This window comes from Haliaeetus albicilla, chromosome 12 (assembly GCF_947461875.1).
Source record: "Haliaeetus albicilla chromosome 12, bHalAlb1.1, whole genome shotgun sequence".
Classification (NCBI taxonomy): domain Eukaryota; kingdom Metazoa; phylum Chordata; class Aves; order Accipitriformes; family Accipitridae; genus Haliaeetus; species Haliaeetus albicilla.
Window position 1 is genome coordinate 24848305 of NC_091494.1, and position 13687 is coordinate 24861991.

Here is a 13687-nt window from a genome sequence, read left to right on the forward strand (position 1 = left end):
CCTCTGTCCCAGCCTGCCCCAGCCTCCGAGTCTGCTAAAACAAGGAAACCACAATATGCTCTCCCTTTTGTCCACTGTGGAAGGGGAAAGAAAAATCCCACCACAAAGAAACCCAGCACAGTAATTTTAAGAGATTTAACTTTTCAGCTCATGGACCAGCTATGGATGAATGCCAGACAGCTCCTCTCCCAGACAAGAGAATTCAGCAGAGCTGAAGGTTTCCTCAGGGGAAATTGTATCATCTTATAATCCTAGCATGCCTCCACTGCCCTGCTTCACATAACAGCAGAGGCTCTTGCAGTCACCTGAAGGGCAGCACCGCCCTGTTGCACACAGAAAACACTCACTACCACTGGACAGAGATTGAGCTCACCAAGCTTCAGGCATCTGCTCTAAACCAGGCATCATCTCTCTCTACAGTCAAGGAAGAAAGGCCATCACCTTCAAAGTGACAATTCACCAATTTAAAGTACCTAAGAAACGGGACAAACCATCAGGGGAAGGGCCCATCTTTATCACTCGCTCTCCCCTAGGTAACTACAGTCAGGCTTAAAACCAACAGACTGTGGCCTCTTCTGTATTCTTCTTCCTCTTTTCCCAAGGACAGTGCAGATTTACTGTTGCACTAGGAGTCCTTTGAGATTGCTCATTCCCTGGAGGCTGCAGTCCAACCTACTCAGTTCTCTTTGCCCTGACTGGCCTTCCATATTGGATCCAAAACCACACTCAGACATCCAGTTCCTGCGTAGGCACTTAACACCCACCTGAAAATCAGTGGGGGTTCAGAGACCCTAGAAGAAGCTATGCATCCAAACAGTGTTTGTATCTGGCACCACAACATCACTTGTGAACAGCACTGTGGGCAATAGCAGGGGCAGAATTTCCCAGGTACTGCAGCTAACTAGGAAATAAATTTCTGGCATTTAACCTTTAGTACCCAAATGCACACTCATGACTTTATAAAAATCAGCATTTTCCCTTATCACCTCCAGCAGACTTACAGCACCTCTGCCTAACCTTCCTGAAAAAAGGAAACACTTGGCTGACACAGAGTTCAGACAGATGCTTTATCATCTCTCCTTGCCCATACTTGCCAAAGCTTGTCTATATCTACACCTTCACAAAGTTTGTGGATGGTACCAAGTGAAGGGGACACACCAGAAAGAAGAGCCACCATTCAGAAATATTTTAACAAGCTGGAAGATTTGTCCACCAGGAGTTGCATGAGGTTTAACAAAGGTAAATGTACATGAAACTTGGAAGAAAAGAAGCCCTTTTCTTCTCTGCATAGATTGTATGAGACAACACTGCAAAATGTTTAAGGTTTCCCAACTTCCAGCATGCATTTCTTAGGATGTAGTGTGAAAACTTTATATGAACAAGCCTGAACAGGAGGGATTCACAAGCTCTTCTCTTACCTCAACCAAGAAGGACAATCCACTTTAACTAGAGACAGGCCAAAGAGCAGTCCTGAACCCAAAATCAAAGATTCCAGATTTCAAAACGGAAGAGAAGTTACTTAGAATTAAACCTCTGCCTCTAAAGGCTTCCCAGTGATTTTCAGCTTTCAGATATGGTTCCTGAACAGACAAGAGTTTTCAAGTTCATTTGCAAGTCAAAACCTAATGCTTATTTTAACATGAACCTGTGACCCTCTTAAAACTGTAATTGTTTCAAAAATTTAGGTACAAGAAATATGAAAAGCCTACACCAGTTTCAAGGTACAGACATTGCAGTCCAACTGACTGCATAGCAGTCCAGCGCTTCAACATGTGAAAGTGACCCTAGTACCAAAAAAAAAGTAAAAAATTAATATATTAAATGAAGCCTTTGGGAGTCCCAAATTTTGCAGAAAGCTTGAGGCAGCATTTTGCCATGTACAACCAGGGAAGAAGTCTTCTCAAACGGCACAGGACCCTGCCTATCTCTCTTATCTTGGGTCTGCAGGACTGAAAAGCCCTGCTAGGACTCAGAAAAAGCATCACTGCAGTCACAGCACAAATATGTGGTGCTGAAAGGGCCTCCTCTACTGTGCTCTCCAGGCTTCAATTGAAAAAGCTCTACAGAAGGTATCACTGCTCTGCCAAACTTTGCTAGAGAGGGTAAGGGCAGCACACTGAGAGCAATAGTCAAAATGTAACTGTGAAATTGCACCTGAAAGCAATGGATAAGTAGTTCTGAAATGTATCAAGCGAACTGGAATTTCCTTGCTGGAGAGAGACCTAACATACATCATCTAGGAACTGATCTCAAAAGCAGAGACTTTAGTCCACTACACAACTCAAGGTAACACACACCACGGCCTTACAAACCTGGAACTTTCCAAAGAAGAGGCAACTTCCTGTATAGCCTACTGTCTTCTAGCATTGGCTAGAAGAGTTACAGAACTTTGCTCCTGCCTGTGTCTCCCAGCACCAGGAAAGGACAGTTCAGTCCTGCGGTGTGGTCATAATCCAAGTGTTTACACAACTGCATTCCCCAGATAGGATGCAGTCCTACCAAGTTGAAGGCAGTAGCACTTTCCAGGAACATAGTACATCTGGTCTACACTGCAATTCCCAGGTTGTCAAGAGGAACAAATTGGAATATCCTCACATGCGGTACTTTAACTGTGCAGATGAGACCTTAGGTACACCAGTCTTAAACATGCTATGGCCTGATGTACCTACAAGAGTATGGCCACCGTTCTTGATGCAATCGCAAGCTGTAGGAGGAAACTACGACAGACCACATACTGGTTAACAGCAGCATCTGCGAGCAGAGTTTAAAAAACAAAACATAACCTTTAGATGCCACACTGGGAATCTGATATCATTACCAGGAAGCAATTGCTTGGTCTGGTTGTAGCTCAGTTTTCATGCCACTGTGTCAGGGATTTTGTTTTTATTAGAACTCCACTTGCCCTGATCATTTTATATCACTTTTTGTGTGATTTATGGCATAGTTGAGGAATACGATCACACAAAGTCTAAGTCAGCTGGAGATCAGGATACAGTATTATTACTTACTCTACTTCTTAGCAACCAGCTTTTCTGAATGAGATGTCCTGATCATCCAGTTCAAGTCCAACAAGCACTCCCACACTGGAGTTTTCAGGAAATCTCCCACTGCAGCACTAGCGCTACTCAGGAGAAAAATGCCAGGATAAACAGGCTGCAAGGTTTCCACTACCAAGGTCTTCTAGCTCAGCGTGCAGGCTTTGTCCATATCCCCACCTGTGAGGCTGTGCTGCTGCTGCTGAGGGCAAAGCCTTATTCTTTCCACTGCAAACAGGGCTTAAGGAAGCAGTGGGAAAATACAAAACCCACTGTAGTGATGGTCTTGGTATTTTAAATTGCCAGACTAGGAGGCAAAGAATTTGGGCTCTGGAGTCACCTGATCTCAGTTCCACTCATAGCAGATTCAAGACTTCCTAGATAATTTGAAGCAAACTCTTAATTCCTCTGATTCCAGAAAACATTTTACTACTAAATTGCACAGTTTTCACTACAAGTATGCTGATTTAGCACGATCACTGCAAAAGGCTGTGTAAACACTGTAAGTGGGCTAAAATCTGATACGTTTCATGTTTAAGAATAGATTTAAGAAGCCAAAATGTCCATTTAGCTAGAATAAGAAGGTCTATCTACATGGTGATGTGGATCAATTTAATGAAACCATTTCGAAAGTTAACGAGGTTCATCTTAAGTTTGGGTTGATCCTAAAGACACTTGAGTCTTCTGTTCTCTGGTTTTCAGTTCACAAGGGCATTATAAACCTTAACTCGCTCACATGTATCATGTGCCTGCTCTTAGCCCTTTTCCTGTTCCTGGTGATTATCTGAATGAAGAGTAAATGAATGGATTCCTCTAATACAAAAAGAGTACCCCAACACGCAGAAATATATCTCTCAACACATCTGCCCACACCACTCTCAGCACTCCCAGGATCAGATCCACAGGCAAATGCAAGCTGAGCTTTACCAACACTGCCACTTACGCATGTGGCAGTATGGGCTATGGTCCCCAAAAGGTGCCACAAACGAGTAGCTTTGACACCGATCACTTTTTGATCCCAAGTTCATCTAGCTCAGGTCCGTTTAGTTGTTGCTTAGAATTCATGTGATACAAACAAATATTGCAATATTGCAGCTTATATTTGAGGAGTAATGAACAAAGACTAACAAGTCCTGTTTCTTTTCCAACTTTTCTACTGGGAATATCGCCAATCTTTTTCACTCCCCCTCCTCCATTCCCTGATCTCAGGCAGTTAATACTGTGCCTACAACTACATTCCTCTTTTTAAAAAGGTTCCTTCTCTGCCTGTTTGTGCTTTTCAGCTCTGCTGGAGTAGGTAGCTTTGGAAGCCCAGCACTTCATGAACAGGATTAACAAAACGTGCCTAGTGACACAAGCATAGAACTGTTAGTGATTTAAAGCTTGAACCAGAGATATCAGTTTTAAACTCTGAGAAAGCCTCAGTGGTATACAGCTCAATTTACAGTGCCACTCAAACACTCAGCATCTCAGAGCCTTTTTTTTTTTTTTTTTTTTTTTAAACCTGAGGCACAGCGCCCTCATATGGTTCAGGGTTGAAGGCCAGAGCCCCAACTGCAGAGCACATGCAGAGCTCCTTACTGCAAGGTTTAAGACTAAATCTCCATCACAAGGTCTGTACTGAGAAGTTAAGCACACATCCCAGGACCACGTACTGGGAGTCTATGCTTAACACCTCGGTGACTTTCTGAAGTAGTTTCAGGTTATCAACAATAATTACAAACTAGCCATCATCTTAAGTGTCTAAGACTTGACCACTGAGAAACAGAAAGGATGTTCCACGCAAGACCACCTCTTCTTACCAGGACGCTCAGAGGAGAGCCCTGGCCCTGTGAAGCCACCTGAAAACACTACAACCTCAGGTAGAGAAATCCTGACACCTGAGGTGTGAAAAGTATCCCTGAGAGGGATGGTTCCTCCAACCATGCCAGAGTACCAGGTGTCCCTACGCCACAGCTCCCACAAAACACCCTCACACACCAACACCAACTGCAGGAGCTGAGCGGAAAGGGCCAGCTGAAGAAGAGCCTGCTGTCCCAGGCTGTACTGCTGAGGCCACGCACAGCTGCTGGCGGAGTGAGCCAGGCAGGCAGGTGACCAAATCTCTCCCAGTGGGACCCAGCCACCAGCCAGATAGATGCAGGGGTATAGTGACAAGAGGACGGTCCATCAGCCCGGACGCTCCTCCACAGCATCCTCAGCCCTTGCCGCCCACCCACAGCAGACATGCTGTAGGTGAGGCCCTCGGCCCCTCAGGCATGGCTGAAGCTGGGGCAGCTCTCCCAGCGGAGAGCCGGGGCAGACAGAAAACCCACACTGGGACAGCCGCGATGCTCGCCAGGGCCCGGAAGGTGAGGGGACGGGCAGGACAGCGGGGAAGCAGGCAGGAGGTGCACCGCGCTGAGGTGAGGCGTGGGCACGGCTCAACGGCCGCTTCCCGCCTCCGCCGGGCAGGGCGGCTGGGGGCAGCTCCCGGCGCACGGAGCCAGGGCCGACAGGAACGCCTTCACGGGGGACACCGGAGAGGCTCGCCAGGGCCCGGGGAGGCGAGGGGACAGGCAGGACAGCGAGCAAGAGGTGCGCGGCGCTGAGGTGAGGCGTGGGCACGGCCCAAGGGCCGCTTCCCGCCTCCGCCGGGCAGGGAGCGGAGCGGGGCGGGGGGTGGGTCGGGCAGGGAGCGGAGCCGCGGCTGACAGGAAAAGCCTCGCGGGGGCGGCGGAGAAACTCGCCGCAGCCCGGGGGGACGGTCGGGGAGGCGGCCCGCGCTGAGGGGAGGCGGGTCGGGGTGGCAGTACCAGCCCGGCGCAGGTGCTGAGGGAGGCGAAGGAGTCGCTGCGGTTCAACACGTGTCCCGTGTAGAAGCAGAGCCGCTCCTCCGGGGGCCGCCGGGGGCTGGGCGCCCGCCGCGCCTCCCCGCGCCGCTGCTCCACCACGAAGCCCCGGGCGAGGAAGCGCAGGTCGCGGCGGAGGTGCAGGTAGAGTTCGGCGCCGGCGGCGGGCAGGCGGAGCAGCAGGGCCTCCGCCGCCGCCGCCCGCTGCCGCGGCAGCGCCCGCCGGCGCCGGGGGCCGCCGCGATCACCTCGCAGGGCGGGCGGCAGCAGGTGGATCTTCTCCAGCACCACTCGCTCCGGGATCACCACTTCCAGCTCCGCTCCGCCAGCTGCAGGCGAGAAGGAGAGAGGCTCAGGCGCTCGCACCCCCGCGGGCCGGTCCCGCGGCCCGACGGGGCGGCCGGGGGCGCTGCGCCCCGCCAGCCCCCGTCCCCCCCCTCCCGTCCCCGCGGGGACGCCCCGTCCTGCCGGGGCGAGGACAGCCCTGCGCTCGGATTTCAGCGCAGATACTCATGCACTGGAAATTGTGAACAGGCTGCAGAGACAATGGAGCCAGCGGAGGAAAGGGATTTATTTCTCTCTCTCTCTATATATATACACGCATATATTAGAGACAAAAATGTGCAGGGAAGAGAGGAATAAAGCAAATGCTAAAGCTACTTGTATCATTAAAAAAATATATAGCTCAGACACAAGCATCGCATTTCACCAACCCCAATAAAAATCTGCAGGGAGAAGGGGAAAAGCAGAGCAAGCCGAAGCCGCAGCCAAGGACAGTCAGCAGCTTTCCACATGAAACGTTACAGCAGCAGCAGCGAGAGGACAGGAAAAGAAAATACAAAAGCCTGGAGCAATTCATCCTGCAGACTGGGACCGCGGCCACGCAGGGGATCCGGTGCATGCCCTGTGGTCTGCGCCGGCATGCTGCCGCCCAGGGCCGGCGCCCACCGCCCGCCCCGCCGGACCCGCGGCGCGGGGCTGCCCGCGGCGAGGGCTGTCAGCGCCGCCGGGGAAGGGGATGCCGGGCGCGGGGAGCCAGGGGAGGGAAGAGCTACCTGTGCCGGCGTCCAGTCCCCAAAGCAGCAGGCAGGGAAACACGAGAGGCAGGAGGCAGCCGTCAAACATTTTATGGCAGCGGCGGGGCCCAGCGCGGAGCGGAGGCGGCGGCGGCGGGAGCCCGGGCCGGAGTGAGCCCTCCCCGCCCTCGGAAAAAGTAATCAGCGCCGCCGACAGCCCCGGCGTGGTGGGCGCCCGGCCACGCCCCTCCCCGCGGCCCCGCGCTCTCATTGGCGCCGGCACTCACCGGGCCACGCCCATCGCTTCCCCATTGGCTGCGAGCTGAACGCGCTGGGCGGAGGGTTGGGCTGCGCCGGGAGGGGTGCACGTGGGTGGGGGCGGCCGGCAGGGGGCGCCCTCTCCTGCCCCGCGCGCGGGCAGGCGGGCAGACCCCCCCCCCCCCCCCCCGCCAGAGCCGGTGCCCCCCTTCCCCGCGCCGGGCATTTCTGCAACCAGTTCTCCCAGGCCTGCAACTGGTTTGGTGCCCAGGAAGCCGTTGGAAATACCCTAGCTTGAGGCATGGGAGGGCTGACAAAAAGCAGCCAACTGGTGGTCATCTCCGTCGTGTTTTCTGCATATCCTTTTCTTCATTACTAAAAGAATTTAGACACTGCTGCAGAAGCTGTCTTGAAAAATTCACCCATTCCTTCATTTCCTGCAGCCTTTGCCACCACCATCTGAAATACTGATCCCAGGACTCAGAAGACCAGGAAAAAATAGGGTTGGCAATATATGAGCGCACAAAGATTTTAGGCAATGCTCTTGCATATTCCTGGAAGCACTCATCACATGGATGAAAACAAGAAATGAGTGCATAAAGCTCAGGAGATATAAAAAATTATTTTTACAGTGGTGGACAAGAGGGGGACGCTAACTTAAAGCAGGGAGGACAGGTTGTTTAAGCTAGTTAAGAGGGCTGTTTGGGAGAGAAAGGAGGAAACTACCTGCCAGCTCCCTTTCCCTCTGTGTGCCGAGGACACTCACATCCTCACCCAGGTGCAACCAATTCCCATTTTCACTGAGATCCAGCAGCTGCAAGAGCTCCTTCCTACCTGATGGTTGGGTCTCATCCTGCATGTCTTCAGCTGCCCAGGGGTCAGGAAAAGTCGGCTTGGTCCAGGGGTTGTTGAGAGCAGTAGGGTGATTTCCAAGAGCAGAAAGATTTCCGCTGTCTTCGGTGGGCTTTGGATCAGATCCTGTGCTCCTGGCATGGCTGAGTGACAGAAATCAGTAAAGACCCAATGCGTTAGCAGCTTTAAACTGCTGTTGCCCAGCAGAGCAGTGTCCTAGAGTTTAAACTTCTGCAAAAATCTGCAACTTTGTTACTGAAATTGTATAAGAATTCAAAGGAAGACCCATAAAACAGTGTGAATGACTCCGGCAGATCTCAGTGCAGTACTTACACGAGAATTGTCCAGAGTTGTACTGACAGTGGTAATGGCTCCAAGTCGCAAGCAAGGGGAATTAGATTTGGATGCTCATCCCTGAGAGGGCAGGCAACTGGGGTAGTGCTAAGAAAAGGGCTGACTGAATCTAGGAAAAGGACTGGTAAGAGAGATGAGTGGGCTAACACCATTTTCTCTCTTTCAGGCATCGGACAGGCAACAAGAACCATGTTTTCTTTGAGATCTGCTCCTGTGAACAAGTAAAGAGGCTGTTTGAGAGCTGGAATATTAGAGCTGCCTCCAGCCTGTCACCCTGCTGGCTGTGCTCTTCCCGGGCATTGAGGTACACCCTGTGGCACATGGCAGGCTGGCATAGCACCTCGGAAAGACCTACCCCCACACAGGGCCTCTGCAACACCATACAGGCATGAGCTCACGCAGATGTCCCACCTCTTACTGCAGTCTCAGTGAAGCTCTTTGTCTCTCCAGTACAGTGGCACTTGGAGGATGTCAGCAGCAAGAGTGAAACTGAGGACCTGCAACCAGCTCCCAGCAGACAGTCTGGGCAAAGCCAGGACCCATAGCTCAAATTTGCTTTCTTAACATGAGATCAGGTGAGATTTAACAGCTCTGTGTTTTCCTGTCTCTTTCAAGGCTCAGTCTGCTCTCTAACAAGAAGTAAGTTACCAAAGCAAAAGGACAGGTCTAGAACCCATTCAAGTGAGACAAAAACTCAGTTTGGAACTGACTGCCCTGCTGTATGTCAATAGTGTAACATTACATGGTTAAAACAAAACCTCAGATCCTGAATTTCTCTCCTGAACCTGTTGTGAACCAAAAATTTCAGTGCCTTCCTCCAAGGCCAGGGCCCTGGCTGGCACAGCAGCTCTGGGGAGCAGCTCCCCCACACGTCTTCCACCCGTGGCAATCCTCCACTCCTGAGAACCAAGAGGCAGTTTGATTTGTGAACTGCCAAATCTGGCCTGAGCCCCAAACAGTCATGTTTAAACCCAGACCACCAGCCGCCTTCATTTGCTAAGGGATCAAAGGTGGTGCCTCGTCTCTTCCCCCAAAAAGGTTTGGTGAGGGGGCTTAGATTTGCTTAACTTTTTAGTAGATCCTTTCTCCCACCTTCCAAAGTCCTCTGCCAAAAAAAATAATAACAATACAGAGAAAGAATAAATTTAATAGTGAGGGGGAAGATGGGCACTAATAAAGAGAAGTCTAACTGCATGGAAGGACTCTCTCAGTGACTGGGCTGGCCGGCACAGACTGCATCAGGGTAGGGCTAGTCCCTGCTGAGCATCGCAGAATTGCAGAGCATCTGGGCAGGGGCCCAAGAGGCTGCAACACCCCACAACAGGGGCAACATCACAGGCAGGCCTTGGTGTTGGCAAGGGCTGGAGCCAGGAGCAAGGGACAAGCCCCCAAGAGGTACGCACACAACAAAAGAGGAAACCGTCCTAGGACCAGCAGTGTTTTTATTGAATCCAAATCCCAAAGCTCCAGTGAGACACAGGCTTTCTTTATTAATTTAACACTATGGGCTTTTCAGAAATGCCTTGAAGCTTTTACTGATAAGCATAATGCATGTGGCAGGAGGGGGCTGTGGTCCTGTTGTGGTGATTGCATTTCTCCCCTGCCCCCAGCCCGGGGGGGGGGGGGCTGTTTCTCCTCCTCTCACCATCACGGAGAGTGGATTTGGCCCTGCAGTTTCTAGGAAACAAGCCCTCTCCCCCTCTGAAACTTGTGGGGTTTTTTTTTTCAATTTTAAATATACATCGAGGAAGCCAAGTTTCATGGCCATTATTGCACACTTAATAACCCTTTGGAGACTGCAGACATGTGTTATATACATCTTCCCGTGCAGTCATTTGGCTCACCACCTGGAAAATGCCAGCATGCAAAGGGTTAACTTGGCCATTACTCAGCCTTCTCCCTTCTCTCCAACCACCCTTCTCCAAACTTTTCCTGTCCTGGTCCTAAGCAGGCAATCCTAACTTCACAGGTGATGCTCTCCTGTCTAGGACACTCAGATGCCTTCCTTGCTCTCTCTGCAGCTCCTCGCCTCACTGTGATCTTTGGGCAGCCGGGATTTCCTTCCCTGCTGCAGGCTGCACCTGCCCTAATGCTGCAGAGTTTGGCCAGGCTGGTCAGGTACAGACCTGGTGGGTGTTGCGGTTAACCCATGCAAATGCTCCCCCAAAGAAGCCAGAGACAGCTTAATGACAAGTAGGTACCAAGAAAAGCTCTTTTATCATTTAAAACAATCAACCAAGTAAATATAAGTAGTTCTATAGGTGCCAGAAGTGGGTTTCCTACCAATTGGTCTTTCACAATGAGCCAGAGGTTTGATTAAAGCTTCTTCCCTGGATAGAGGGTGTTTAAGGGTTTGCTCCTTCACGTGGAAGCTCTGGTGGCTAGTACCATTGAGGCAGCCCACAGCAGGGGCATTTACAAGTTTTTTCCTTCCAGCAGCCTGAATTGTCCCAAGCCTGCAAGCGAAAAACTCCCTCTGGGACATCTCTGTCAGGTCTGGCTGAAAATGGACAGCCTGTTCCTGAGCTCCTGGGGATAAGGAGCAGAAAGAAAAGCAACTGTGATACTGGAGGTATCCAGGGACAGAGCCGAGCCACCAGCACCTGAGTCCTCAAGGGAACATACAGCCTGCTTCAGTTAAGGTAAGTCCATGGCAGGAGACCTATCCCTTTCTTTCTCCTAGCAGGGAGCTTTATTCATGGGCTGACAAGCTTTCCCTTTTGTCAGAGGGAGTTTGCTTCGGTTGAGATGCCTGTGTCTCACAAACAGCGAGTGCATTGCATGAGGCTTTCCCTGGAGATCTTCCCTCCAAATACTTCCCTTTGTCTGTCTCCAGGGGCCTCACAGCTTCACCCAGCTGCAATGGGGAAAAACATCCTCTTTCCATGGAATACAGAGGAAAGAGAAGAAAAACACTCCTGTGGGACAGGAGCCGAGAAATGGACTCCTGAAATTCCAGGTCACTTCACACCTGCCTCCATGAGAGTGGAGGTCTGGCTACAATCCCACACTGGTGCCACTACTGTCTGTACAAAATTTCCCAGGGTATCTTGCTGCCTTGGCGCAGGTGTTTGAGGAGATCAGGCTGCAACACTGTCAGGACAGAAGATGACATCGCACGCATGCTGCTGTGGGTGAGAAAAGCCAGGAATATAAAAGAACATGCTCCCAATTGAATAACACAGTTGCAGGGTGTCAGGAGAATCCGCTCTGTCCAGTGCAGGCAGCACTATGGTGTAGAGAGATCAGAAACGTTAAATGTACCACCACCTCCATCCAGACCATGCTGTGATTTTTAAACACAGACAAGGCTAGTCCCAGGTCTGTTTGGTATCTGAGAGCTGCGCATAGATAGCCATCACCAAGGCAATAATAATCAGTCACACGTCACTCCCCAGGCATGCAGGAACAAATGGACAAAGGAAAGAACTGTCCTTGTTTGAGGCTGACCCTAAAGTTCAGTGAGGCTTTTTATGAAGTCCAATGTTGCCACCTTTGATGATGTTATCAGGAACCTGGGAATAGCTGGCACTTTCTTTTGTTCTGTTTTATGGTTTGTTTGGGTTTTTCCTTTCTGGGCCTTGGCTTCTGCAATCATGAGACTGATTTCTCATTTAACTCCATCACTCCATGTTTGACCCCATGACAGGCTGGGAATTGCAAGCTGTGTGAAGCCTAGAGACTTATTGCCCAGGAGCAAATGATGAAGTTCCCAACCATAGGATTGTTTAAAATAGTCCTTTCTCAAAAAAATGATGCTGTTGATTTCTTTTTTGGCGTGGAGGCAGACGTTCTGAATGCTTGTAGTTTACAACGGCAGAGCCCTTCGTGCAGGCACCATCTCCCTCTTTCCCTGGCACTGTCCTTCAGCTCGTCATATCCCATATCTGGTGTTCCCCTTCTCTTTCTCAGACATCTCCCTTTGTATCCAACACCTGCCTTGGACAAGGATAACCTCCCCAAACCAAATATTTCATATAAGGCTCCTCCTCTGCATATTCCTTGCAACAGGGCACAAGAAGCCAGAGGAAGAGATTTGTAAGCCAAGAAGGTGGTACATGGCTTGGAAGAGAGAGAGAGGTGACGCTGAGGGGTTGCATAAGACAGTACAGCTGTCTGCGTGGATGTCTACAGGGGCCTGGATGTGGTGGCCCAGTGCAACTGCACAGACCTAAAGTGGCTTCTTTCCATCATGAAAGTACTAATAAGGGAAGTTGCTGACTTAAAACACTCTTAATAATGTTTTCCTACTTCTTTAACACCTCTCCCTTGAGCACTCTCTCCTCCCTTCACAGCGTCTTGGCCAATTACACTTGCAAAGCAAACAGAAAACTCAATATCCCCACGAGCAGGGATTGCCGGGGGTCAGGGGCCCTCATCAAGCGCTGTGGTGGGGGCTGCAAGGTGGGTCACGGCACAGGAGCCTGCACTTCTCCAGCCAGCAAGGCACTTTCTCATCCCCAGAGAGGGGGGGCCACAAAGAGGCACTGCAGGGCTGGGGTGCCCCTCCTTGCTGCCCACCAGAGCTGCAGGGCCGTGACTGAGTGGGGGCAGGGGGGTTGCACCGAAGTGGAAAGGGCTGTCCTCCAAGCACAAGCACCACTGGATGGTGGCACAGAGCTGAGGAAGGACTGTGTCCCAACAAGGCCAAGCCCCACTGGCCCCCCCCAGCCGGGGTCTGTAAACACCCATTTTCTCTTGTGGAAGTGAAACAGCCCCAAGCCCATGTGCTCAGGTAATCGTTGCTCTGGACTTTTGTTGTCTAACCCTTCTTTTGTCTCATATTCAAGCTGTTCCCAAGCTGCCCTCAAAGCTTTGTCAAACCATTTGAACTACCTTTTACACAAATTCATCAATCAAAAACCTCAACCTTTTATCCATAAGCAGTGATAGGGCCAACAATGCAACAGTATTCAGAGTTACTTTTCCCCACAGGACCAATCCTTTACTCAAATTTGTGCACATTTTCCTGGTTGCTCCAATTTTGGATGCAAAGCTGTGCAGAAGCATTACTGTAATGCTGCTGTCAGAAGCAGTACAGAGTTCACAGCCCAAACCCTCTGTCTGCCTGGAGCTTTTAAAAATTAACAGTACAGTTTTGCTAGCCTTCTCCCCAGACTTGGCTGCTCTGCAGTTCCCGCTCTCCGAACTACTCAGTCTTCGCACTCCCTCCCATCACCCCCAACTGAGTCAGCAAATTCCCCAGTGCTGTCCCAGGAGGACAAACACCCCCAGCAGGAAGGGAGCTGTGGCCACTCAGCCTCCAGCACATGCTGTCCCACAGCCTTTAGTATGAGCTCCACAGTCTGGAGATGCAAACTGGGATGTTTGATCAACTGAT

General features: G+C 50.8%; 1 protein-coding gene across 2 annotated transcripts in view; it reads right to left on the reverse strand.

The window, feature by feature from the left end:
* The window catches only part of ADAMTS17 (ADAM metallopeptidase with thrombospondin type 1 motif 17), a 198389-nt gene extending 191274 nt beyond the window's left edge, over window positions 1–7115 (reverse strand). Inside the window, exons 1-2 of one of the 2 annotated variants that reach the window (XM_069798522.1) lie at window positions 6922–7115; window positions 5831–6195 (exon numbers count right to left, since the gene is read on the reverse strand). In XM_069798522.1, coding sequence (XP_069654623.1) covers window positions 5831–6195; window positions 6922–6991 — 435 coding nt within the window. In that variant the 5' untranslated portion in view covers window positions 6992–7115. The remainder of the gene's footprint in view (window positions 1–5830; window positions 6196–6921) is intronic. The other variant, XM_069798521.1, reaches the window with a different exon arrangement.
* Window positions 7116–13687: the final 6572 nt, after the last annotated feature.